Source organism: Strix aluco, chromosome 6 (genome assembly GCF_031877795.1).
Source record: "Strix aluco isolate bStrAlu1 chromosome 6, bStrAlu1.hap1, whole genome shotgun sequence".
Classification (NCBI taxonomy): domain Eukaryota; kingdom Metazoa; phylum Chordata; class Aves; order Strigiformes; family Strigidae; genus Strix; species Strix aluco.
Genome location: NC_133936.1, coordinates 22,377,038 through 22,402,228, shown reverse-complemented (window position 1 = coordinate 22,402,228; position 25,191 = coordinate 22,377,038). Strand labels below are relative to the sequence as shown.

At 39.9% G+C, this 25,191-nt stretch overlaps 1 protein-coding gene across 3 annotated transcripts in view; it reads right to left on the bottom strand.

Annotated features, from left to right (window-relative positions):
* CERS6 (ceramide synthase 6) overlaps nucleotides 1-25,191 on the bottom strand; it is a 135,668-nt gene that overhangs the window by 54,976 nt on the left and 55,501 nt on the right. For all 3 annotated transcript variants that reach the window (XR_012623786.1, XM_074829024.1, XM_074829025.1), the window contains exon 4: nucleotides 8,355-8,412. Coding sequence is in view for 2 of the 3 variants with exons in the window: in XM_074829024.1 (XP_074685125.1) it covers nucleotides 8,355-8,412 (58 nt within the window). In the remaining variant the exon portion in view is untranslated. The remainder of the gene's footprint in view (nucleotides 1-8,354; nucleotides 8,413-25,191) is intronic.

Below are 25,191 nucleotides of genomic sequence, written 5' to 3'. Positions count from 1 at the left end.
AATGGAGATGCATTTGATGACATCTGAACATATGATCGCATCCAGAACAGACCTCAGTATGTTCTGAAGAAAACTGAAGATTAAGTATCAGTGATAGAAGAGATGCAAGACACAGCATACAGGGAAGCCATTACATTGCTTATTACCAATTTTGCAGCTATTTTGATATTAAGATAAATAGCAAGAAATTTCTAAAACCAGAATGGCAAATTAGACATCACTCCAGGTAAACATCCCATTGTTCCTGTGTCCCAGTCTTATTTCCCACAGGGATACAAACTCACAGTCTTCATCACAGAGATGCCTGTTTCCCCAAACATAACAATTCTATTAGGTTGATGTGTGTATCAACAATTATTTACTTCCTCTAAGGTTAACAATCTCAATCATCAAGAGAGATAGGTAAACTGTAATACAGAAATTATGTCAACCAGTCACCATACCATGAAGTGACAAGTTCTTTTTTTTGTATTTCAAATGAAGGTGGTCTGACTTTAGGCTCTAAAATTCTTGACTATAAGCAATCCAAAATGTCATTTACAAATGCTACACTAGTCTCCCAGGGCTGTAACACCTGCATGTATCACTGTTGCTCTTTTATTCCAAAAAGAGGCAAAGAACATGCCAACTCAGCTGAGCAGCAGAACAAAGCACCCTCACTCACAAAAAAGCATCAGGAAGCCAGGTTCTCTCAAAGTGCGCATAGAACTGTAGGCCACTAACAGAGCATCTCCAGCCGTCACCCAGTAATTGGCTAGCTCAGCTGTCAGTGCACACCCAAAGATAAGCCCTTCATTTTCTTCATTTGAAATATCCTATAGTTTCAAGAAAGAGGAACTTTCACAACAGCAGAAATGGAGATCTACCGGTTGGATTTTTTTTTTTTCCCCCTCTATACTACACTGCTATTTTTCTAGCTGCCTTCTATACATTTATGTCATTTGAGTAGGGTTTTGGAGTCAAATTTACACTTCAATATGGCTTTCCTGTTATTTGGCAATCTATCTGCACCACTAGCAGTTGCAATTACATGACAGTTCTGCTGTAGGGGATGACTCCTTAGGAAGGGAAATGCACTACTGACACTCCATCAGCTGCATACATACAGAAGCTTGTTGCACCTAGCATTTTTAAAACGTAGCCACAGCACCCTTGTATCATCAGCCTTAACTCAACACTAAATTTGAAAAAGAGCAAGTCAAAAGTTATTTGCTTATCCAGGCAGATGGTCCTTTTCCCAGTAGGATATCCACATACAACTTTGGGTTCTTAAGTCTCAATATAGGCTTCACAAGACTCTTACTGCAGGGAATTCATGCTCTTTTGTGAGTTTGTAATTCTCGTGGGCAATTAAAGGAAGGAAATTGAATGTGAAAAGTCACCATATGTCACCTGGAAGCTTTGCTTCCAGATGTTTGTAAAGGTTTTTCATTCTACAGCATTATACAGATACTCCTTAGCACCAAGGATCAGCAAGAGGTAACAAGCCAATTCTGAATTCCTCACTCTGTTTCTTTATCACTGAAGATAATGCTAATTTTTCCATTTAATGGAAGCACAATCAGACCATTAACTCTTAATGAGCCAAGCCACCATTGATTTAATTGCAAATATTACTGAAGAAAACAAAAACATTATCTTGTTCCTATATTAGTGATAAGCAAAGCAGTCAGTTTAATGTCACTGGAACTTAATGTCTTGTTGGCATCAATACTGGTGTGGTGCTCTGCAAGGAATTGTTTTGTAAACATGCAAATGAAACAAATGGTAGTGCTGAAAATTCTCAGCTGCAGTCAGAAAGGGGAAGAATTTGCATATACATGACCAGAGTGGAAATATAATTGGTTAGTTATCTTTTATGCTTCAAACGTTAGTGATTTATAAAGATACAATGAATGCTGTAGTATATTTATTACCAGGGTAAAGGAACATGCTTCTGGGCATGCAGGTTATGATGCCAACTCCTAGGAAGACCTAGGGCCATATCCTATTTTCATAATCATACTTCACAGTGATGATGGCATTTGAGGCCAAATACCTATGTGTTTATTATGTTATTATATCACAGATCGACTTGGCTGTTGGTCTTCTAAGCCACTAACTAGCACTACCACATCATGCATTACCTATGAAGATTAAAATCTTTCCAACACTACTAGGGCTCTGGTACCGCTCACACAAGAATGCCAGCTTTGTATTAGATAATTTCTCATAATTGTCTTTACTCTGGATTACTGTCAGGCTAACAAAAGAGTAAATATAGAACTTGAAAGATCTACATTTAAGATCACCCACTCTAGGCATTTAGGTTCTATATCTTATATGTATATATCTAAATACCACATGGAACAAAATAAAATCACCTTTTTCACCACTTAATTTAAAAACAAGAACCACAGAAATTAGTTTAAAAAGTAAAACTAAAACCAAACCCCACACTCTGGTTTCATAGGTATAAACTACAGGAAAAGTGTGAAATAGGGGGGGGAAAAAAAAATCAAAGCAAACATTTACTCTGGGGAGAGTCTGTGGGTGCTCTAAAAGAAATACAAAGCTATTTTAATTTGGGCTGCACTTCAGATGAAGCACTGAAGCTCTTAGGTGAAAGGACTGGCTTCAGTCTATACTGCCAAAACGTATTGAGGCTTGACTTAACATCTCTTTCAGAAGGTTGAAAACTAGGATGGGACAGTCACATCTAGCATTTGCCATTTTGCCAACGGGGCCAATGAGGAGTAGACAGGAAGGTGAATGCTTTGCATTAAAGGATTTTGTGGGCCACCCATTCTTTAGCCCCAAATCATTGAAATCTGCTATGGGAAGTAGTAAGTAATGGATTTGGCAGTGAGTAATGAAAGAAAGCTTCACCTTCTCTTTGAAAGCTGGTGTTTCACTCTGTTTCCTCACATAGAATATTCATCACCAAATCTGTCCTTGAAAATGGTAGTATTTGAGGCAGAAAACGAACTGGCTTGAACTCTAACCTACATTTACATCAATCCCCTCTTCTCATGAAGTATTAGAAATGACAGAGGTGGCTTCAAATCCTAACTACGATGACCTATTTCACCCCCTCAGTGCATTAGCCATGACACTGCAGGGCACATCCTGAAACACACAGTGCTATGGGGTGCTGGGGTGGAGTGACAAACCCGTCAATCTCCCAACATCTGCTTCATATTCATTACCTAGAAAGTTAACAGTTCATTTCCATCAAATTGAAAGTTCTGGTTTGGAAGAACAGAGACAAACAAGTTTCACTTCAACAATGAGAGATTCTTTGGGAAGCAGAAAGTCTCATTCCACTATTATACCACTTGGTAATATAAGATAGCTATGATTGAAAGTGTTAAGGGGGCTTTAAGAAGAAGCAAAAATTTAGAAGGAACATTTAAAAAAGAAACCAAGACTAAGGAAACGATTTCATCTTTGAGATAGTTTGACATTGAAATGTCATTAATTACTTCACTAGTTACAGACAATGACAGCAAAACCCCTAATAAAATTAAAACTTGCAACTCTGTAATATTCATTTACTTTTTTTGATAAAAAGGAGAGAAAAAAAAGGCTGAAGGCACACAGGAGCTGGGGAAGGGAGTAATGTCTAATATGATAATTAAATACTAAAAATTCTACAGCAAAAATTTTACTGAAGTCTGTTGGTCTGATGCAATGGTTTGGCTGAGTATCTGTAAGGCTGTGAGCTATTCCTCCCTGTGTGGTCCATTTGTGAGCAAGAAAGCAACTGCCCTGCCTTCTCTACTCTCTTACCAAAGACTTAATTCTCTCATTTCACTGTAAGTCTTGAAAGGGGCACGTATTTCCTTGACATTGCAAATGTTTGTAAGAGGTACCACACAGCTGCACCCTGCAGTTAAAATCACCTCTTGACTGAAGAAGCAGCCACCAATGGTAGAAGTTGCACTTTTACTGTTTCTTTAGGCCCAAGAAAAGGGAAACAATCAAGGCAGCTGGATCTGGTGTATGCCATCAACAGTACATGTTACAAGACAATGTCACTTCATGAGTGATGTGTTATCATAACAACGGCAAAGTTGACAACATACACCCACTTGAGTTAGGAGGCACGGAGGACAAGACCAGTGCAAACTCCGTAAAGGTCTCCTGCCTTGAAAGTTCAGGGGTGGAGTTGGCAGGAGGCGGGGGAAAGTGCTCTGATGCAGCTGTTGCATGATGCAGAGGCTGTGGAAAGATGTCCACATGGATAGAGGGAGGCAGAGAGGTTTTAGTGCATTGCTAAAACCCATTGTACACAATATCAGTGCCTGACCATGATACCATGTCCTACAACAAACGGCCACATGCAGGACACCCTATTGCCAATCCACTGCCTTCCCAACTTAAAGGATTTTACTGACTTCACAGTGAACTTTATTCAGCAAAACGGCCCAATCTAAGTGCCCTGCAGACACCACTAAGACAAAAACTTATTTAAAACATATAGGCTGATAGGTCCTGTTGCAACAAAGCAAATTTTGAAGACAAAGCTTCATGTCAGGCATTTTTTCCCTGTGAGCTGAAACTCTCAAAATACTGTTCAACAAAAGTAAGATTTTTTACTTTATTTATGACTTAACAGCAAACATCTGTCACTGGAAAAAGACAAAACCCAAGAGAACAGTTTGATAAAGAGACAGCTTTCAGTGAGAAGAAAGTTTTTAAATCTCCAGCAGCATACGAGGCAATTATAGCATGGCAAAAGAATTGATATACCATATCACATACAGGTTGCTTTATTGGGTGCAGAAATTTCTTTTGTCTAGATCAGCCATTAACGGCAGTCATGGACAGTAACAAAGACAAGCTTTCCACAGCATTATAGAGAGAGCTACAGTTGCTCTGAATGACAGCTTTATTAGCTTTCATGTGCTTCTGTAGAAAAGTGAAAATCAAAGCTGAAACTGCAGGCCTCTTTCTCCTTGTGAGATGCTCTAGCCAGGCAGATGTAAAACTTCAATGCAGTTAGTTATTACCATTCTAAAAATAAATTAACGTCGCCACGCTGACAGTATCACACTTCCAGAACTAAAACGAACAGATCCGATAAGTTTGCTAACTAATTACTGTTTATTAAAGCTTGGGCACATCTCCCCAAAAAGCCAGATAAGCTTGTCAGCTCTACAAAGCCACCAAAGACCTAATGACATTCTTTGCAAGAATGGTGGTTTGCCAGAAGATCCTGGTTAGATCTTACTCAGGCAGTTTGGTGGGCACAAGGCAACAGAGACATCCACCCTTCTGCTGATACTGCACTGCTGCAGTAACACCACTTTATGCAGCAAATAAAGAAGGTGACAGTAGAAGACAAAGCAGCAATGATTCATGTGCTGTGGGCATTAAGACAAAGGTGTTTTCAGAAAAAATCCAAAAGGTGAAGTTCACTTCTAGGCAAAGGGCCAGCACAAAGCAAAGGACCTCAAAACTAGCTCAAAGCGGTGTTTAAGTAATTGATGGGCTCCATGCCAGTCTCATAGGTAAAGATGAATTTCACCCTCAAACTAAGAAAGGGACATTTAAGACAGCCAACTGTGAACAAAAAAATCATCAGGTCAGCAACATATGCAGCAAAGCAAAGGAGCAGCAGGTTGCAAGGAGACTAGGTCAAGTTGGAAGGGAAGGACAGTAACATACAAGTCAGAGTACTTTGCTGCCTAGCAATTCAAGAGCCAACAAAGAAACTATAAAAAAGAGGTGGCTACAATTGAGTTGGCTCACTTTTCTAAGGGGGGTACCTATAAGACCAACTTCCCACTCAAGATGGCAAAAAAGCTTTCTCAAATCAGGGATCTTAACTATTCAGAAATGGACAAACCAACCAACCTTGAATGAAGCATCAAAATGCAGTCTCCCTTTTAAAAATATATTCTTACTACCTTTGGATGTTTGAAAGACATACTGTATCAAAATGTCTTATCCAACTAGCCAAAGTTATGTATGAACTAAGCATTAGCTGAAACGTCAAAATTAGTATTTCCAACGTGGTGCTATTCTGGTGGCATATTCTATTCTTCAAAACAGGAACACCTGTAGTGTTTACTCTTTCTCACCTTCTCCCAGTAAGGCAGCACGTGTTGCTGTGATCGAACAGCACCTGTCCGGACTGCTGCTGCACCTGGTTTCACTCACCATGCTTATCAGTCTTCCGGGCTAGGTATCTTAGGGATGGTCTTAGGGAGCTTGTTATTTAAAAGGATGTTGATCTCTACTGTAGTATTAGCACAGCAAGACACTGCTGACTATGAAATGAACTTTCTCTCCAGGCAAAACAGCTTTTGGAAGGAAAGATCTTTCTATCACATTTGTAAGAGAATTTATTATGCTTACCTTTTTTTATTAGCTTCCTAAGGAAGCAATTAAGTGTTTCTTTGCAATTACTCCATTAAGAAAACCAAGACAAATTAAAAAGGATTATCCACTTTGGTACTGTAGTGAAGCTCTGAAAGAAGTGTCTCCCTCCAGATTTTGGGGTCTGGATTTTATTCCTTGCAAACCTAGATTTCCCTGCCTAAGTGGACCCAGCAAAATCTTTGGATAAACAGCAAAAAGCCTGTGTTTTCTTTCAGTTACACAATGTTACTAGGGAGATGTTGTAAATATAATCACAATCATAATTTTGTTAATTTACATACATTCCTATGTGAAAGACCTGAGTATATGAAGCAGAACACTGGAACAATGACAATAGCATAAAATATTTCAAAACGCAGTTACCGCACTGTGTAAAAATGAGTAATTAAAAATACATACACAATTACATAACGAGTAAGTTCTCTTTGTAAAAATTAAACGTGTTGAAAGTTAAAATTACACAACCTATCCTTGTTAAGCTTGTTAAGCAAGCAGTGGTATACCTTGTTCAAACAACCATGCTATGTCAGCCAGTCCTCCTCAAACTGCTGAATTGGGAGGAAGACATTCTGCACTTTGCATGTCAACTCAAAACAGCTCACAGTGACTTGTAAGTTTAATGCATTTACTGTATTCTCCTTAGTCTTTAGAAATGCTGTCAGAGTTTTTCCTAGAACAGATACTTTCTCTGTGCTGAGAGAGATTCACTTTATTAATCATAGGTATGCTTTCTAGTAGCGATTTTGTGATACTTGCTAATGGTGTTTTTTGTGGTATTTGTGGTAATCTGTGATAAATTAGAAAAATTCAGAGGATAAAGCCTCCATGTCCTTGCGTATTACAGAATCCTGTGAACCCACAGTCGTGATCGCTACATACCAGCAGGCCAAGTAACCTTTTAGGTTGTGACAATTGCTTATTAAAACTATTCTTGTATTTCATACCACAGACATAGACAGAATCAAAGGCAGAAAACAGAGTATCAGATTGTGACCTTACAGCATGTTAATAGATGAAGTACACACAAAGTATAAGCGTTCAAGGAAGCAGGGAGAGGTTCCACATTAATGCTGCTCTGGTCCATTTGGAGGATTGCTGCACACACTTCCTCTGGGGCTGACTAGTTCTAAATAGCTGAGAAGAAGTTCTAATGTCCCCTCTTTGCACAGGCACATCATCAGCCCTGCTGGCACCAAGCTGCCTGGCACCTGGGACAGCCTCAAGAATTACAACCCTAAAAGTGATAAGGACTTTTTAAAATAGCCACTGTTACTTACAAAGCACCATAAACGTTTGGGATACATTTTCTCATGTCAAATTTTTGTCCAAAATGAAGAAGATAAGATTACATGAATGCACTGAGACCACACATTCCCCTAATTTCACCTCTCAGGATTACAGAAATATGGCCCAACTTGCACAAAAGCTAGTCACACTGTAAAAACAACTTGCACCATAAATCCATATTACTGTCTATGGCAGGGTTAACAGACCTATGCCAGGGCATTTAGAAGCTACAGATACACTCTTCTGCTTAAATCACCAGAAACACAGCATTGATGAGTAACTCCATGGAAACTTCTTTTCACAGTACATCAAAGAATGGGCAAAAAAATAGCATATTATAAAACATTAATGGATTTTGTTTGTTAATGAAAAGCAACCTCTGCCAGAGGCATTTAAACAAGGATGATGCAGAAATTGAGATGAATACTTTGGTAAGTCTTACTGCCAGCTTAATGCCTATAAAAGTAATAAAGTGAAGTAGGCATGTTGCTATACCAATTTATTTCCACCCCCCCATTAAATATTGATAGGAACTTATATTCCTTACCAATGCCAGTAGCAACTCCTTTTATGAATGCAAATTAAAAGTTATTTTTATTCTTTGTAAACATAAGTTTTATGCCTGTGCTTTATATTATATCTATACAAGACTTCAAAAAATCTGTGATGAGTTATGAAATCATAATATAAGTGCCTACCTTTTTCAGGAACCGTACTCCATAGGTAAATATATAAAGGTAAAATGTAAATCTCCACCTGCAAAAGGTACAAGAAATTAACTCTAGGATACCAGGTTTACATACTTTACAGTTCAACACATGATTTCTTACAGCACTGTCAAACCACCACACCCTGGTCACATTAACAGAAGCTGAAGCAAAATTTTGGTCTGGTTTTCTACAACTTTGTTATCAAGATTTGTGCCCATCTGCCTGCTTTTCCCAGCCCTACCATTAGACCTCTGAAAATACTGGTTAATTTCACCTGAACATGACAGGAAAAAAAAAAAATCAAGGATAATTAAGTTTTTAAAAGTTTCATGAAAACTAGCAGGACAGAGGACAATTCACACTCCTACTGAAGGGAAGTTCACGTGTTATTAGACACCAGGATGATGATAATAAGAAATTTTGTTAAGGTTTCAGCAGGTGGCTTTAGAGTGCTGCACATCAAATACAGTCTTTAGTAATGAAAAGTCTCACCCACAGTGAGCTGGAAATTCTCTTAGCAGATTCCAGCACTTCATACTTGGTTTTAGGGAGTGCATTTGTGTCAGAGAGATATACTGGATACAGAGATATATATCCACAATTTATGTCTGCTTCCAAAGAGTTTACTTGATAAAGATGATTCTACATTTTCCCAAGTACACATGAAATAATTGCTGAACTTCTAGTTTTTCTTTTCAGATAGAGGCAAACTAGAGGCTAGGATCTAGACGCCATGGAAAATAAGACAGAAACCAGCAGGAGATTTAATACAAAATCATCCTCTCCTCTATGTCTCTCTCCCTTCCCCAGTAAAAGAAGACAGAGAGTATCTTCCTATCTTTTGGACCCATTACTGACTTAGGAAAAAGAGTCAATGGAAGCATGAGGAAACAAAATCAAACTCTCATGCAGTGTAAATTTAGAGGAATACCTGGGTTTTTTTCCAATGGTTGGAGTGACTACACAAATATGTTTGACATACACCAGTGAGGTACTATTCATAATGTTTATAGCAGAATGAGATTTAGCTTCCTTAGTGTGAGGCAATACTGCAGCATGAATCATCTTCAATTACATATTTTACAGCACTTAAAACTTTCTCTCTACTGGCAAAACTATTAGCTTACGTTTAACTGGCATTGAAGTGTATTCAGCCTTTACTGGAATGGTCTCAAAACTGACAATGCTCCTATGCAAAAGAAAGTTAATCCAAACTTTCCTCTTCAAAGCTACTTTTACAAGTATTTAGAAAGAAAGTTGTCATACATAACCCTCTGACAAGTTGAGTACAGGAGAGTGTAAGAACATCAATGAGATTTAAAGTGTGATACCTCAGCTGAATAGAAGCACACTCTTATCCTGTAGCCTCTTATCCTGCAGAGATTAATTTATTCAATTGATATGATACAAATACCAATCCCTTCAAGGGTTCAGTCACACTAAGCAACATGGCTTGAAGCTTTCATGCTGGCAGTTTCCCCAAGATACTGCAAAAATAGAGTACTCCGAGTCAAAATGTTAGTTGTACTGGTAGAAACCTTAAGATCACACACATGGAAGAAACAGCAAGGACAGCAATATGAAGGAAGGTTTTATTTGGGCAAATTTTCTCATTAGGTCAGTCCTATGGCTAGGAAACCTGTCATTTAACTTAAGGTTACATGCCTCATCTAGTGAATGTCTGAAGGCTATCACTGAAAATAAAAATATTAGGAGGGCAAAACTGTCTAATCTAATCTCACTGCTGACCACTCACAGTGCCCCTCTTTCATTCCTAAGTGTGAGCAGTTATGATAAATTCCTCACAAAGAATAATTTGTAACATATTTGAGGATATTTGTAGCTTCTGTTGGGAGATGCAATATTCCACAGAGGAGTCCAAAGGCAGTCTAAAGTATTTGAAATATGTTAATGGTTAAGTTTTAGATGGTGGGTCTCAGGGATTTTCCAGTCTGCACAGATGTCTGGAAGGCTCTGGTTGCAGCATTTCCTGCAGCTATCACCTGAGAGGAAATAAGGCGGCACTTTCCTGAAACAAGCAAAATCAGAAACACCAATTTCCCTGTCTAACTTTCCACCCACTTCCCAAAGCTCTGCCACTGCTGCAGATCTGCACTAAAGCCATGGATCGCCCTGTAGGACAATTCCTGGAGCTATGGAAAATGCTCAGAGCCAAGAGCCACCACATATTATTCAGGTCTGCCAAAGACAATCAACTTGCTCCAACTGTTTGAATGCTACAAAGGTGATACATGCATACAAGTATGTGATAATGTATGCATATATGGTCTTCTTTCTTCTTTTTCCCTAACCTGCCAAACAAGTCTACTTGGATTGAGCATCAGAAGATAAAGGAAGGCTCAGAACTGGGTGATAGACAAAGCTGGTCAAAGTGCTAACTACTTTAAAAAATAAGTAATATTGGTAGAAAAAATTGCTCGTGCCTGCTAAACAAAATCCACAAAAGCTATTCAACAGACTTCTGTCTTGGTCAAACTGCAATAAAGAAAAATTCAAAGCAAAATCAGAATTGGCCCCAGCATGTTTATCACCACTAATCAGCTAACTCTGGTGGGAGCAGAGCTACAAAGGACTTTCCACTGCTCTGTACCAGGCAGCTAGCTGGCTTTTCTGTGGGCTTCAAAGGGAAATTCTGTCAGCTCAATACCCTGACTGGCATCTCGATCCCATACAAGGAAATCCAAGGAGTTTCCCACATTGTTTTAGCACTACTTGTAGATGGCTTATTGCTGCAATTAACAGCAAAACATTCTCTGGACAAGGTCAAATAGATGAACACAAGGAGGCTTGGAAGAAAAATAATTTTATTAAAGTATTTATCATTATATAGTATGTGAATATATCTGGTCTAACTAGCTAAGTAACTGTTATTTTAGTAAATGTTGCACATTAACTGCTAACACCAATGACCTTAACAACTGGAGATACTTCATTTGTAACTGTCTTTTTAAATAAAATAAAATAAATTTTAAAAAAAGAAAAAGATGTAACTAGATGCTTGTTACCTACATATTAACATAGATTGAGATCCATAAAATCCACATTAAACTAAATCAACAGTTAAAACCATTTACAGAATGAGTGACATTTATGAGGCATTATAGTCAGAAGAACTATACATACAACAAATGGCCAAAATTAATGGATGTTCCCATCAGCTTCAGCTGTAGAGTAAAAAAAAAGGCACGGAGTCAGTCTGTAGCTGTCAGCTACGTGCTATCAGAAATGTAATGGTAGATAAACCAATAATCCTTTGCACACGGTCACACATAGATCACTATACCTCTGAATGCACCAGGAATTGAATTAGCACTCAGTTCTCTGCCTGGTTTCCTCCCTTGCTGCAGGGAGCCAGTAACCTAAAACCCTGTTGATGCTTTATTGGCATATGAGAAGTCCTCACCCACCCTCAGCCGTCCCTTTTACTTGGTAGCCTAGCAGTAAGAATATCTGCCAGGCTTTGGAAAACCTAGGTTCAATTTTCTCCTCTGTCACATCTCTCCCACACTCCTGAAGGGTTTATTAGCCACAAAGTCATTGCATGTAGGACCAGCTCTTCTTGTGAAGCTGTTCTATGTAGCAAAAAATATTCCATAGCTTGGGATGAAGGACAGGAAAGAAAGGGACAGGAACTAGTTTGTGAAGCTGCATTATTCACTCAAAATCATGCAGACAAGGCCAGAAGGTATGAGATAAATATGTTTCAAGCAATGCAAATTTGTCCAGCAAGATTCTTCCAAAGGTGAGCTCTCAATTCAATTCTCTTGCAACAAGTACTCTAAGGAAATCAATCATTCACAATCTACAGCATCTACTTCTTTATCCTTCTTTTTGTGTCTCACTGCAATCCACTGATGAAGAGATGCAAGTGGAGGGAAATGGGTATAAGTTGGAATCATGTCCACTCACAGTATAGCCCAGTGTCCAGACCACCTTAGTATTTTGGGAACTTAGGCAAAATGTTCTTTCTCTCTGCACAGGACATCATAGAAGAGAAGGACATCTTTCTTAAGTTTGAGGTTATCAAGATTTCCAACTGAATTCACAAAATAGTCGTTGATTAAGAGAGGTTTTTAATTTGTCCTAGGTAATAGTCCCAACTCTCATGGTCTGGTAAAGCCCTTTGCTTGAGCAGTCTGAATAGCCACAGACCCCAGGGAAGGGAAGATGTCTGGCCAGTGGTATAAACCCTCTCTAGTACCCTTTCTGATATCCTGTTCAAGGTCCTTCTTAAGCATCAGCAGCTCACGCTGAACATCCCCAAATCACTGGGGACAGTTGTTTGGGTCACAGATGGTTGTGTGCAACAGGGAAAGCAATGAACTCTTCTAAAGAGGCAGTAGCAGAGCCCAACAGACTAGGAAAAGCAAGGCAAGACCTGTACTAAGATATCTTTTGTTCACCTTTCCCCCCCGCAATACTCACTGCCCTATTAAAGCAACACAATGGAGGCCACTAGGTGAAGCACCCCATTGTGGGTGACCGCCACATCAATTCACATTTAACTGAAGGATGAGGACAGCTGAAGCTGCTGTTTTGTGAGCATTTACTCTGGCCCTCAGACTTGAAACACTCCTCCAGTCACTTGTACAGACACACAAAATTTGAATGACCTACACGCATGCGAAGTGTGCTGCTTGAAAGACTTTTTAGGTTAATTTACATCCAGCAAACCCAGATGAAAGCACTCAAGGAACAAGTGTTCTGGAAGACTTGATCTGCCTGCTCACGATAAGGTTTATGAGATTCACACTTTAGTCCTGCACTAACATACCTACAAGACTTACAGATTGAACCAGGCTTGCATGGTTCTGCTTGAGCTCAGAATGAGGGAGATCAAACCTGTTTACATATGGTCCTTCTGGCAAATCCTGCAGGTTGTGCTGGTGCTTACCAGGCCAGTGTTTCAAATATGGATGTGACACACTGCAGTGAAGACTCAAGCTAAAAAGTGAGTCTTCAGTAACAAAAACAAATTCTTTTCTAACATAGTCTTAAAATGAATGCTCCAGAGCCCCTCAAGAGTGCAGCAACAGATCTGACTATTCTTGTTCAACATGTGAGTGCATTCCTGATACAAAGCACAGCCAGTTTCTTAACCTCTCAACCCTTTTAACTTCGAGCTGCTAATGAAATTTTAAAGATGCTTCAGCACGACCCATAACACTAAGAAGATGGAAAAGTTGGAGAGCCTCTGCCAACTAATCTGGTATACCCCATTGTGCTCAATTCAGCAAAAACTATTTAAGTGCAGACTTGAGCAAGCAATTCACTGATTTCATGCATATGTCTAACCAGGTTCCCTTCATCACACTGATTAATTTTGTCCTTAAAACTTCACTCCAAATTTCTGCTCTGGAATTGGAAATTAAACTTCGAGTAATGAAAACAAATTGTTCAAGCAATGTTCAAGCAAAGCATCCCCCTACCCCATATACACACACTCATATTTTGCAGAGCCCACCACATGGGGTTCGTGCTCTGTGTCAGAAAGATGCCATTCTCCCCATGGACCTGCTGTCCAGAAGAGTGAGCTCAGCATGTCTGCTCTCCCAGGAAATGGGCTGCTTCTCCAGGCACAAGGCCTCTCTGCTCCTGCAGTTTTCCCTTTGTTGCATTTCTTTTGCAGGAAGACTGGCCAGCTGAGCTTTGAGCACAGGCCCTCTCGCAGAGCCCCCAGCTTTGCAGCATGCCCCCAGCAGCGCCCAGCCCTCCCCACCGTAAGCACACACCCCTTATGGCTCCAATGCCAAACCAGTGCCTGCTGCCCAGAATGGTGTGCAAGGATTCAAAGTTATCCATTTGACTTTTGACAAGCAAACACAAAACATAATAAATGCACAATGTTAAAAACATAACAGCCATTTGCTTCCAGACTTGTAGCTGTTATTTACAGAGATGCTTTTCCCACTGATTTGCTACAGTCAGGGCCACAACCAGAAATGTAAGAATGCCACACTTCAAAACGGTTAACATTAAAAACCCCCTCATATTTAGCAACTAGCCATGGGCTCACCACATTGCCTGCCATGGAAGAAACTGTCTTTCTGGCTCTGAAAACTATTTTCAGAGAAACTGCAGACTCCTGAAGTTTTGCCCATGGAAATTTACTTCAGTAAAATTTCAGATTTGCTGTTCCAGCCACCTGCTGCTCAGCTCCTGGCAGTGGCTAACAGACCTCTGGGCTCAGGCTTTGGTCTGAGAGCCAAACCAAGCCTAATGCAAAATCCACAGGTGCAAGCCTTGGTTCTGGAGAAGATGAGAAGGCTTGAACTGCCATCACACAGCTTGTTCTCCATTTTAATCCCCACCATCTGACTGAACTGGGCAAGCATGTAGCTGGGCTATTGCAATCGTTAGCTGAGACTGAAAGCTATTTTTGCTGCAATGATTTCCTGTGGCTGTGAAGACTATGTTCACCGTGAGAGTGCTCAAAGGAGCATTTCTGAGGCTGAGTTCAAACAATACTGAATGTTTATTTATTTTAAACAGGAAGCATTGCTAAGTTCCCTACATGCCCACTGTGACTTAAAGCAGTTCATGTTTTATCCTCGCATTGCATTTTTCTGCTCCCCCAAACACAGTACCAGAGCCTTCAAACTTCTGATTCACTCACAGAATCACAGAATCATCTAGGTTGGAAAGGACCTTGAAGATCACCTAGTCCAACTGTTAACATAGCACTGACAGTTCCCAACTACACCATATCCCTCAGCGCTATGTCGACCCAACTCTTAAACACCTCCAGGGATGGGGACTCCACCACTGCCCTGGGCAGCCCATTCCAACGCCTAACAACCCGTTCTGTAAAGAAATGCTTCCTAATATCCAGTCTAAACCTTCCCTGGTGCAACTTGAGGCCATTCCCTCTTGTCCTATCGCTTGTTACTTGGTTAAAGAGACTCATCCCCAGCTCTCTGCAACCTCCTTTCAGGTAGTTGTAGAGGGTGATGAGGTCTCCCCTCAGCCTCCTCTTCTCCAGACTGAACGACCCCAGTTCCCTCAGCCGTTCCTCGTACGACATGTGCTCCAGACCCTTCACCAGCTTCGTTGCCCTTCTTTGGACATGCTCGAGTGATTCAATGCCCTTTTTGTAGTGAGGGGCCCAAAACTGAACACAGTAATCAAGGTGCGGCAAGGGGACTTAATCCAATTAATGCTGCTTCTGGCATAGTCCGAGGTATGCGTTCCTTCTAGGTGGTTATGTCTAAGGAGAGATATTCAGCAGATGATTCCAAAGCCAACAGACTCTGAACTTCTGGATCAACTTCTTAAATATTTGTGACACTGTCTACCGACCTATTATAGCTCCCATTTTAGGTTAAAACCAAAAAAAAAACCCAACAACAAACAAACAACAACCCTTCTCCCCTAAAACAACAAAAAATCCCCACAAACATATTTTTCTAGGCAACAAACCATGTAGAAATACGAGACAGAGCACAGAAAAATAACACTTCATCCATCCAAAACATAGGAGGACTACTAGCACCTCAAACATGGTCTCACAAATTCAGACTTAAGACCTTTTGTATTGTATCACAAGTGTTGATCTTACAATACTAAGACTTCAATCTTACAGCCGTTAAGTTGCACAAAACTGTGCTTTTTATATCAGGCACATGACAATTCAGGTGCTACTGTGTTTAACTCTGAGCAATCTTTTTGGATTTTCTGTCTTTCCTGATCAAAGCCCTAATACACACAAGCAGTGAGCAGGGCTATCCCACAGCATGGTTAGGGAATTGTGGTGGATGACTATTAATACTTCACAGCCTGCATCACTGCCTAGAAGATTAAACGAACAAATTGCCACCTTCTTTTGACACATCAGCTTTTTAAAGAATTTAGAAAAATCAGAGTTCCAACTCTTTTTCAGGCAGAACGCAAAATAAGACAGGGTGAAAGTAATTTGATAACCCAGGTGGCATACTCTCAGCCTTTGGCCTGGTACACATGGACGTATGTTTTCACTTGCAAATTTTCAGACATCTCTCTAAAGAACTTCTACTCTTAATTCCAATCTTACAATCTCTTTCACCTAATAAAGCTCTTTTATAAAATAAACTAAGAGCTTTATTAAATCCTGTGCTTAGATCATGACAAACCTATACACTGAAAACCCAAACACTGAGCAGATCAGAAACACAATTAGCATGTAGGACAGCCCCATGACATACCTTCAATTGGTTCAGAAACCAGATAGAAGTGCAACTCTGCTTCAAATAGTCTGTACCCTCCACTAAATCTTTACTTATCTTCATTCCTGATAACTACTCTTATACAAAGCTACACGTGTGACAATAGTAGATGGCAGTAGCCCCACTGCTCGAACTTGCTGCCTCCTAAGATTTCTATAATAATAATAATTTGCTGCATTTCTGCAACGCCTGGCAGATGCAAGTGAATCTAAAGAATGTTAATTAAAAATAATTAAATAAAGTCAATCTTCTTGCCCTTTTTGGCATGGTACTGCTGTTGAGTTAGACTGGAGCAACCATGCAAATGGTAAATAGTTCCTGCACTATGGTTAAGCAGAAGATATTTGAGGAAGGAGACAGTTACGCACAGCTCACCAAGATATGCAAAATAGCAGGCATGATAAATTGAGAAATCTTTATTGCTCTCCTCTTCAATTTTCTGGCTTAAGATTTGACTGTCATCTGATTTTCCTCTTGGTCGCAGTTTGAATCAGTTATTTAATATTTAATGTTACGCTGCCACTTGAGACCAGTCCTGTCCTAAATCTGTATGCTCAAAACACAGCTCTGAAAGTCTTAAGAGCAAAATTTAGTAGTGCAGAAAAAAGGAAAGGAAACACAGTACTAAATTTTGAAGTGATGCAATTTTATAAATAATAAAGCATGTTTATATAATTAGAGCAGAAAAGATGCATAATACAATAGGTGTTTTAGCAATTCCTTCTAGGTTACATAGCTTCTGTTTAATGGTTATGCAACTGTTCTCTTCTGAGTGCTTCCAGGACTACATGAAATAAAGCTCCGATGAGACCTTAGAGATCTATTAGCACTGCCAAATCTTGCCTTGCAGAGAGGTGCTACGATCTCGAAAGCTCACGGGAAGAACACACAGAAAAAACAGATGTCGTTGCCACACACCCTCTCCTGTGTCTGATCAACAGAACTGGTTTCTCATCAGTGATGTTCAATGCACACAGCTGACAAGTCTTGGAGAGAAAAAATGACCCAAAGGCTTTCCAGCCTGGACCTCTAGTCTCCATTCTTACTAGTGATCTCGCAAGTCACCTGTTGCCAAACATGGCCTTTCAGCTCCCCTGTGGATATCACAATAGCTGCTCACAGTCCCACTCTTTTCCAGTTCTAGAGGAACAAAAAATCTTCCACATAGCTTTTCACCTAGCAACGTTGTCGTAGCCATAATAGCCAAAATACATGCGTAAGGCAACTTCTGTGACAGGTAATTATCTTCTTAGACCAACTAGTATTAGCTGTTTCCATTTTTTCTCATGCTGAATGTTACTTTCCTGTAGCATGAAATCATCTGCCTCAGATTGGTTTTTAGCCTTCTAAAGCAGTGCTGATCCCTTTTTTATATTGATCTTTACAGAACTAGGCTAGGCATTAGGGTTGTTTCTCCGTTTCTTCTGCCCAGCTGTGGAGCATACTTTGATCCATGCAGCACACACTGAGTTTGTGCACAGCAACCATACACCCTTGATATTACATGCTTATAGATCCATCTTCTGGGGAGGGTTTGCTGTTTCTTCACATTCTGTACTTCCATTTCAGGTGATAAGCTTCACCATCTTCTAAGCAGGAGTTGCAGTACTGTCATAATTGAGATAGGAGGATAAGCAGTTTGTAGCAGCACATTCAAACTTCACCTTGCCCTCAACTTTATTTTCCCTTTTCCATCCTGAAGAAGTACATTTACTTAGTCATTTATATTCCTCTCTCTTCCTTACCTTCCAGTCATATTGTTGTACCACTGAAACTTTAGAAAAACCACAAGGTGCTCGTTACAATTAAAGTTGGGTTTTTTGGTGTGTATTTTATTTTTAAAGATTTAATATATTATCCTTCAGTCTATCCTACTATCCAAGCACACTACAAAGAAACAGGAAATTTTTGTACTATTTTTCATGCAAAAGTGCTCAGTGCAAAAGTTATCAGTGCAGCGAGAATAAAACTACCGAAGCCAGAAACACAAATTTACCAAGAAGCACCATCTAAACAAACTATACTCATTAGTCTGAAAGTATTTAAATAACTACCTATAAGAGATAATATTAAATATTGCAAGTCACTGTTTCTGCAGCACCTTGTACTGAATATTTCCTGCCTGATAGTCACAATTTCAGCCTGTCTCAAGGCCTGATCATAGAAAATTTAACCTGCAAGTAATTGGGACTACATGAGCTCATGCATTACTCTGGAGAAATCCACAAAAAAATTTAACTCTCACATACTCATTTTTTTTCATCTGTCAGTTTCTTGAACTGTAGGGAAGTGAAAAACAAAGCATCCCTGAATGAGCAAATGCTGGTCATCAGTCAGTACAAACAGAAGGGCTTGTCACATTAATGATATCAGTAAAATGGAATGAGTGGAATTACATGGACGCACATGAAATGCAAAACGTGTAGTGTACAGAGGAAGTTACCAGAAGGGTCTCCATTGCAGCCTGCGCTCTGTGTTCTGCCAGAGCACGTCTCTGTGTAACTGCCCTGGTGAGACACTGAAGCAGCAGAAGACAGAGGCTATACTGAACATTGGGTTACCATAGGCCTGTCGCTACACTATCAACTACCACAGCATCATCCCAAAAAGCATTAGGGGAACTAGCAAGTTTCTCACCTCCACCAGCACTGTGTACATGTTCTTGCTGAGGCCACTGCCATCTATACAGTCACAGGCCACCGTCTGTCTCTTTTGAGTCTAACAATATTCCAGTGACACCTACCTTGCTGTCCTGAACATACATATGATGTTATGCCCAAATATCACAAAAACTATTCTGCCAATCAAAAATTTGTTTCCACGTAGGTACAGGGAAAATCTTTCCACAAAATAATTTTGATAGACAGCTGTACAAATGCAGCATTAGGCAAGCATCATCTTGACCCAGGTTAGTTTATAGCTTTCAGCTCCCAGCAAAGAAAATGGAAGAGAAAAAAAAAATCAATGAGAATAGCATATGACAAGCTGCCCCTTTAGCTTACAAAATGTTTACATCTGAAGAAAATACTCAGTTCAGCTTTCTCTAAAGAGCATGAAAGTACATATTGGACAACATACTAATGCAGAATACAATGTAGTTAAATGCCTGTAAGGGAAAAACGTTAATGAGTAAGCTAATTTTCCTCTGTAACTCTGTGTCTCCGTGAAGTGATGCATACAGTCCGTGTATCTATAAAATGAAGGGCAATCAAATGTCACATAAAACTGTGTAACAACATAAATGTAAGGGAGAAGACAGGAGTAAGGACTTGCAAGCCAATTCATTCATTGCTGTGTATGAAATAAAACCTTACTGCCACTACCTTTCAGTGAGTATTTTGATACGTGTTGATTGTGACCAGCAACCTGTAGAGAACAGGTCATACTCAAGTTTGTTTCTTTTGGTAGAGACTGAAATAAGGAAAGGTAACAAGTAGTTTTGGACTACTGAGTCTGTGTGGTTTGCAGTCTCCTGTGGAAGAGAACAACCTGCTACAAAAGGCATCCCTGGGGAGCACCCGTTGGACCAAACCTGTATGGATTCAGTGTGAATTTAGCAAACACCCTTTGCTAGTGCTACACATGCAGAACAGCTAACAACTCTGAAGACAGCAGAAATCGGAGTAAGAAGGGTATCCTTTTAAATTAGCATTTTGTTCACGTTTGTCTTTCTTTTTTAAATGAAAATAAGAGTGGAACTCGGGGGATATCTGCATTTACTGAAGATCCAAAAATTTGCATACATAAGAATGGGGAATTTATTCTGAATCTGATGGTAACTCTTAATGAATAAATACTTGCTTGTAATGTGTTTCATAAAGTTATTACAGCCTAAGCGAACATTGCTCATGTTGCTTTCATACTGCAAATACATAACAGGTTGAACAAAAGCATAGTTTGGACTGGTAACAAAATGAACATCTTAGAAACAGAAAAGAGAACTTTCTAGGAAAAGACAAAGTGGTAAGGAGGTAAAAAGTGCAAGGCAAAAATTGCACAGCCATGAAGGCATATAAAGGAGGCAAACACCAAACCTACAGGATAAAAGCAATGAAAAGAGCAGAAAATGTTGTGAAAGGGAAGAAGAGAAATGTTTTTGCTGTCTTTCTCCTCTTTGGCTCAGCTTTTAAATCTAGTGTCACAGATGAAATAAAGAACTGATCAGCACCATCACAGATTTTAGAAGTAAATGCAACCTTCACTATTAATAGATAATAACTATTTTTACACTATTCTTTTACACTATTTTACACTATTTATACTACTTGGGCAAGAATGCTTTTATTACTGGAAAGTTTCATTTAAGAGTAATAAAAAAAGCCCTCAAATTTTGGCAGCAATAAAATATTTTTAACAAGAGATATCAGAAATTTACCACTTAGGAGAGATCAGTATCACTGACAAACACTAACAAATGGTGAAGAAGGAGAAGCCCAATGCATCAAGTAGAACAAAAGAGATAAACTGGGAGAAAACCCCGTGCAGAATTCACAGAAGATCCTCCCCAAACCATAAAAAGTCAGTTTTTAAGCCCTGTGAATTCCATCTACTAAGTATCAAAAGTAGTCTTGAAGTCTGTAGCATCCCAGACTGACCCCTTGCCTTCTTGGCTGTATATCCCCTATGGCTCTTCTGAAAAATACCAGCTTTGTCTCCATGTTCCTTCACTTTCAAGCCACTCGTCTGCAGTGTATGGCAACTTCACTTAAAACCGAGACTGATTGAAGAAGGCAGTTGGTCTCTTCCATAACCAAAAGCTAGACAATTCAAGGTGTGTGGAACACAAGAAAGCAGCAGCTACTGCAATATTTGCAGTCTTCTTTAGTTGTCTTTAATTGTTACACTGTGACTGTAATTTTCAACTAGTTTTCACATTAACTAGAACTTAGGGAAGAATTATTTAATTTCCATAACATAAAATAATAATGAGCACACACAAACCACAAGAGAATGGAAACCTAGTTAATTTATTATAACCTTGCTTAATGTGCAATGATAATGTTAAGTGATGGTGTCTTTGCAGGACCAGCATACAAGTTAATTTAAATTTATTAATTGTATTAAAAACTGTGTCACAGAAGGCAGTAAGGGCAGGGAATTCAAAGTTTTAAGTAATCCAATTTGAGGGAAGGGGGGAATTTCAGAAGATGCAAAATGAAGAGTGGTTACAGCACAGTCTAAAAATATGGTGAGCATAGTCTGAGGACATGGCATGGACATCTTTGCCTGTCTGCTCCAGCAGAATAGCATGGGAAGAGGGCTGACAATTCCTGACATTTAACCAATGTTTTAATTCCCCCTAATCCCATGTTTGGGCACAGAGACTTCCTGAGGTCCATCTTAAAAAGAGAAAACAGGGATCACAGACCAGATTCACACATGACTGTAGCAGATATAGTAGGAAAGGAATCATGAGGGAAACTGCCAACCTTGTCCAATCCTGGGGTCTGTTTCATACCACTCCCAAACTAACTGAAACCTCTTGAGCAGCATACTACAGAGTAGCAAGAAGTCTTCTCCCACCTTCCCCTTCACCAGATGGTTCAGCTTTCTAATTCAGTGGGATAGAAGGGCAACAAGAGCAGAGTCAGACCCAGCATTTTACTATTCAAAATTGAGAAATAGTGATAGGAAGAGTTAGATAAAGGGTATAAACACAGCCATAGGAGCAGCTGTTCAGCAGAAAAGCATTCATTCTCTCAGCCAATGTTAATCTAAGCACTCGTATAGAGCTGGCAGCAGAAGAGATGCACTTAGAGCACCGCACGGCACACCATGCCCTGCTCCACCATACCATGTCCTCCCACCCTGCCACATCAGAAGGGGCCAGATGACTGCAGCAATTTCCCCCACCTTCTCCCCTCTGCCACACCAAAACCTGAGCTTTCACACTGGATGCAAGTACTGCCCATGCATCCCCAGTTTCCCTTCTGTAACTCGGATGCATACATATTCACCACCACCACAAACAACAGTACTCCAGCATGCTTACATGACCACCTTGTGACAGGCAAGGATGCAGAGGTCAGGGAGGCGGCCCTTACTGCTTACTAGAGCTGCAACTGTAGCCTGCACAAAAGCACATAATAAAATCATAAAGGATGTATAATTAAGCTACCTATCCAGCCTCAACACCAAGGAAATGTGAATAGACCAGAGCCTAATACAGCTCGCCCAAGAGGAGAAGCTAAAGGCAAAAACCCACAGCAAACCACACTGTAGCAGCTGGGAGTGATTGCCCAGACTCTGCCGTTGGAAGTGCGAGTGCTGAGCAAGCTCTGCGTTGGACAGGTGGTATGTACAAGGTGTTCAGTCCTGATTCATCAGAGAGCCGGTGTTAGGGCTGAATTAAAATTGCTGTCAGTCATTGCACTGTGTTCTCACAACTTTAAAATTAGGACCGTTTGTCAGCCATTAACTTATTCATGTGTCCAAATTACTATATTTTATGTAACTCAAGGCAACCAGTACTGTCTTACCCTCTGTCACGTCCCGCTCAGATGAGGGAGACAAGTGACTCAGATTTCTCTTGGAGCAGAGAAGCCATCAGTGAACAAGCTCTGAATGACATCATATAAAAAAGTGTATTTACACTAAATAAAAAGCTTCATCAATACTCTTCTGCACTGACTTCACATGTGGCTTAGAGAGAAACATAAATCCAACTCAGCCTACCTTGGTATCAGACAAAGGAATCAGTAATGTACAGAGCTACTGAGTGCTACTCTCAAGAAGCAACGTCTCACCCTGATGTAAAATGAAGCAGGATTTCTGTCTTAGCTTTATATACCCAAACATGATTCCCAGCCTTTTTGCACAGCACTAGTTTCCCTGGCATGAGTCTCAGTATAAATGCCTCATTCTCTTTTACCTTCTACTGAGGCCTTGCATTCAAGCACATCTCTCTTCCTTTTCTATGATGTTATTAGATATAATACTCTTAAGAGAACAATAGGTCCTTGAATGTATCAATCCCAGAGTCCAGATGTAACTCTTACAGTACTGTGATAAAATTGCAGTATTTTACATGCTTGCTATAGATAACAATTGCCAGACCGTATCTCCTACTTTCTACACTCCAGCTGTCACTTGATAGATGACTTCAATTAGAGTATCCTTTTTGGCATCTGTGACTCATCCCAACTTCCCTACTACCTGCAGCTATAATAAACTCTTCTTGCACTCAGCAAAGGTCGCATCTTCCCTGTTCTGGAACAATTTCACAGACTCCAACTCCCTTCACATCTCATTGAAAACCTATGTCCTCCCTCGCCAAGCTGCCTCACAAATCTGACTCTGCCAACACCTGAGCCCCTACTCCCTGCTACGCCTGTCATGCCACAAACGCCATTTGCTCACATGGCTCTTCTCTTCCTTACCTCTGTACTCCAGTTTCAGTGTGCATGACACTTTACAGTTAAAGAATTAAGATTAGTCTTCACAACAGTTTTCTAAGCAAACTATGGATGCAATCTATTTATCAGCACAATACCAAATAATCTGGTTGCCTAAATAAATAAAACAATCTTTAATTACAAATTACTGGTGAATTATTGCCTCAGGACAGCAATGAATTCCATGAAAGAACATGAAATCCTGTTTAATCACTCAGAGTGTGAAAAACTATTCAGTTTTTAATATGCTCCTTTTCTTTTTCATTTAATACCTCCTGGTTCTTGCACAATGAGATAGGCAGTTGCTATTCTCCATTTATTTTCTTTATACAAGTCATCATTACCATATGTTTTTATCTTGTACTAAGGCGACCCTCTCTCTTCTTCCATTGTCTCTGATCTCCTGCACAATCCTTGTAGCATCTACAGTCACTGTGCTATTTGCATCTGCAAAGACCATAATTTCACATAACATTTAATGAAAATTTTAATTAAAAATGGCCGTGGAACAGTTTATCCTCCTACCAGTCTAGCAGCACAATGGGAACTAGTGACAGGCAACCCAGCTCTGTAGGCTTCACCAGTCACAGTTCTATTCCCTTCAAAGACAGCATTCCCTGAGTAGTCTAAGAGTTAGACTTTGCTGTTGCCCCTTGCCTTACTCTAACACCATCATTAAATCTTTATCACCTGATGTATAAATCCTTACCCAGACATTTCACAGAGTTCAAGATTGCAAGAGACCAACTAGTTTGGATAGGCTCATATGCACAGTGCTGAGGGCTGGAACACTGGATAGCACATGCCTGATCTACTTTATATTTATATGAAATGTAGCTCTGAAACATCATAAGGATTTTTGGGTTTGTGGTTTTCTTTGTTGTCCCCCCCTTTCTTTTCTTCTGTCCCTGCAAGAAGAATCCACACTTCTGAATTACTAAGACTGATGTATTGCATCTTGCCAGAATGGTGTTTTTATAGCCTGACACCAAGCATGTGCTGGTTGCCCTATGACACAATGTAGAGGCACTAGCTCTGCTTGGATAACAAGACTATCCCAGCTGGAAGAGTGAGATTTGACAAATTTTATATCCGTATCATCCATCTGGAGGAACCCCTGGAGTGAATTATCTTTTCAATGAACTACCCTTTCAATACTGCCTGCATTCCCTTTTGGCAAGAGGTGGCAACATCACCACAGAAGGGAGT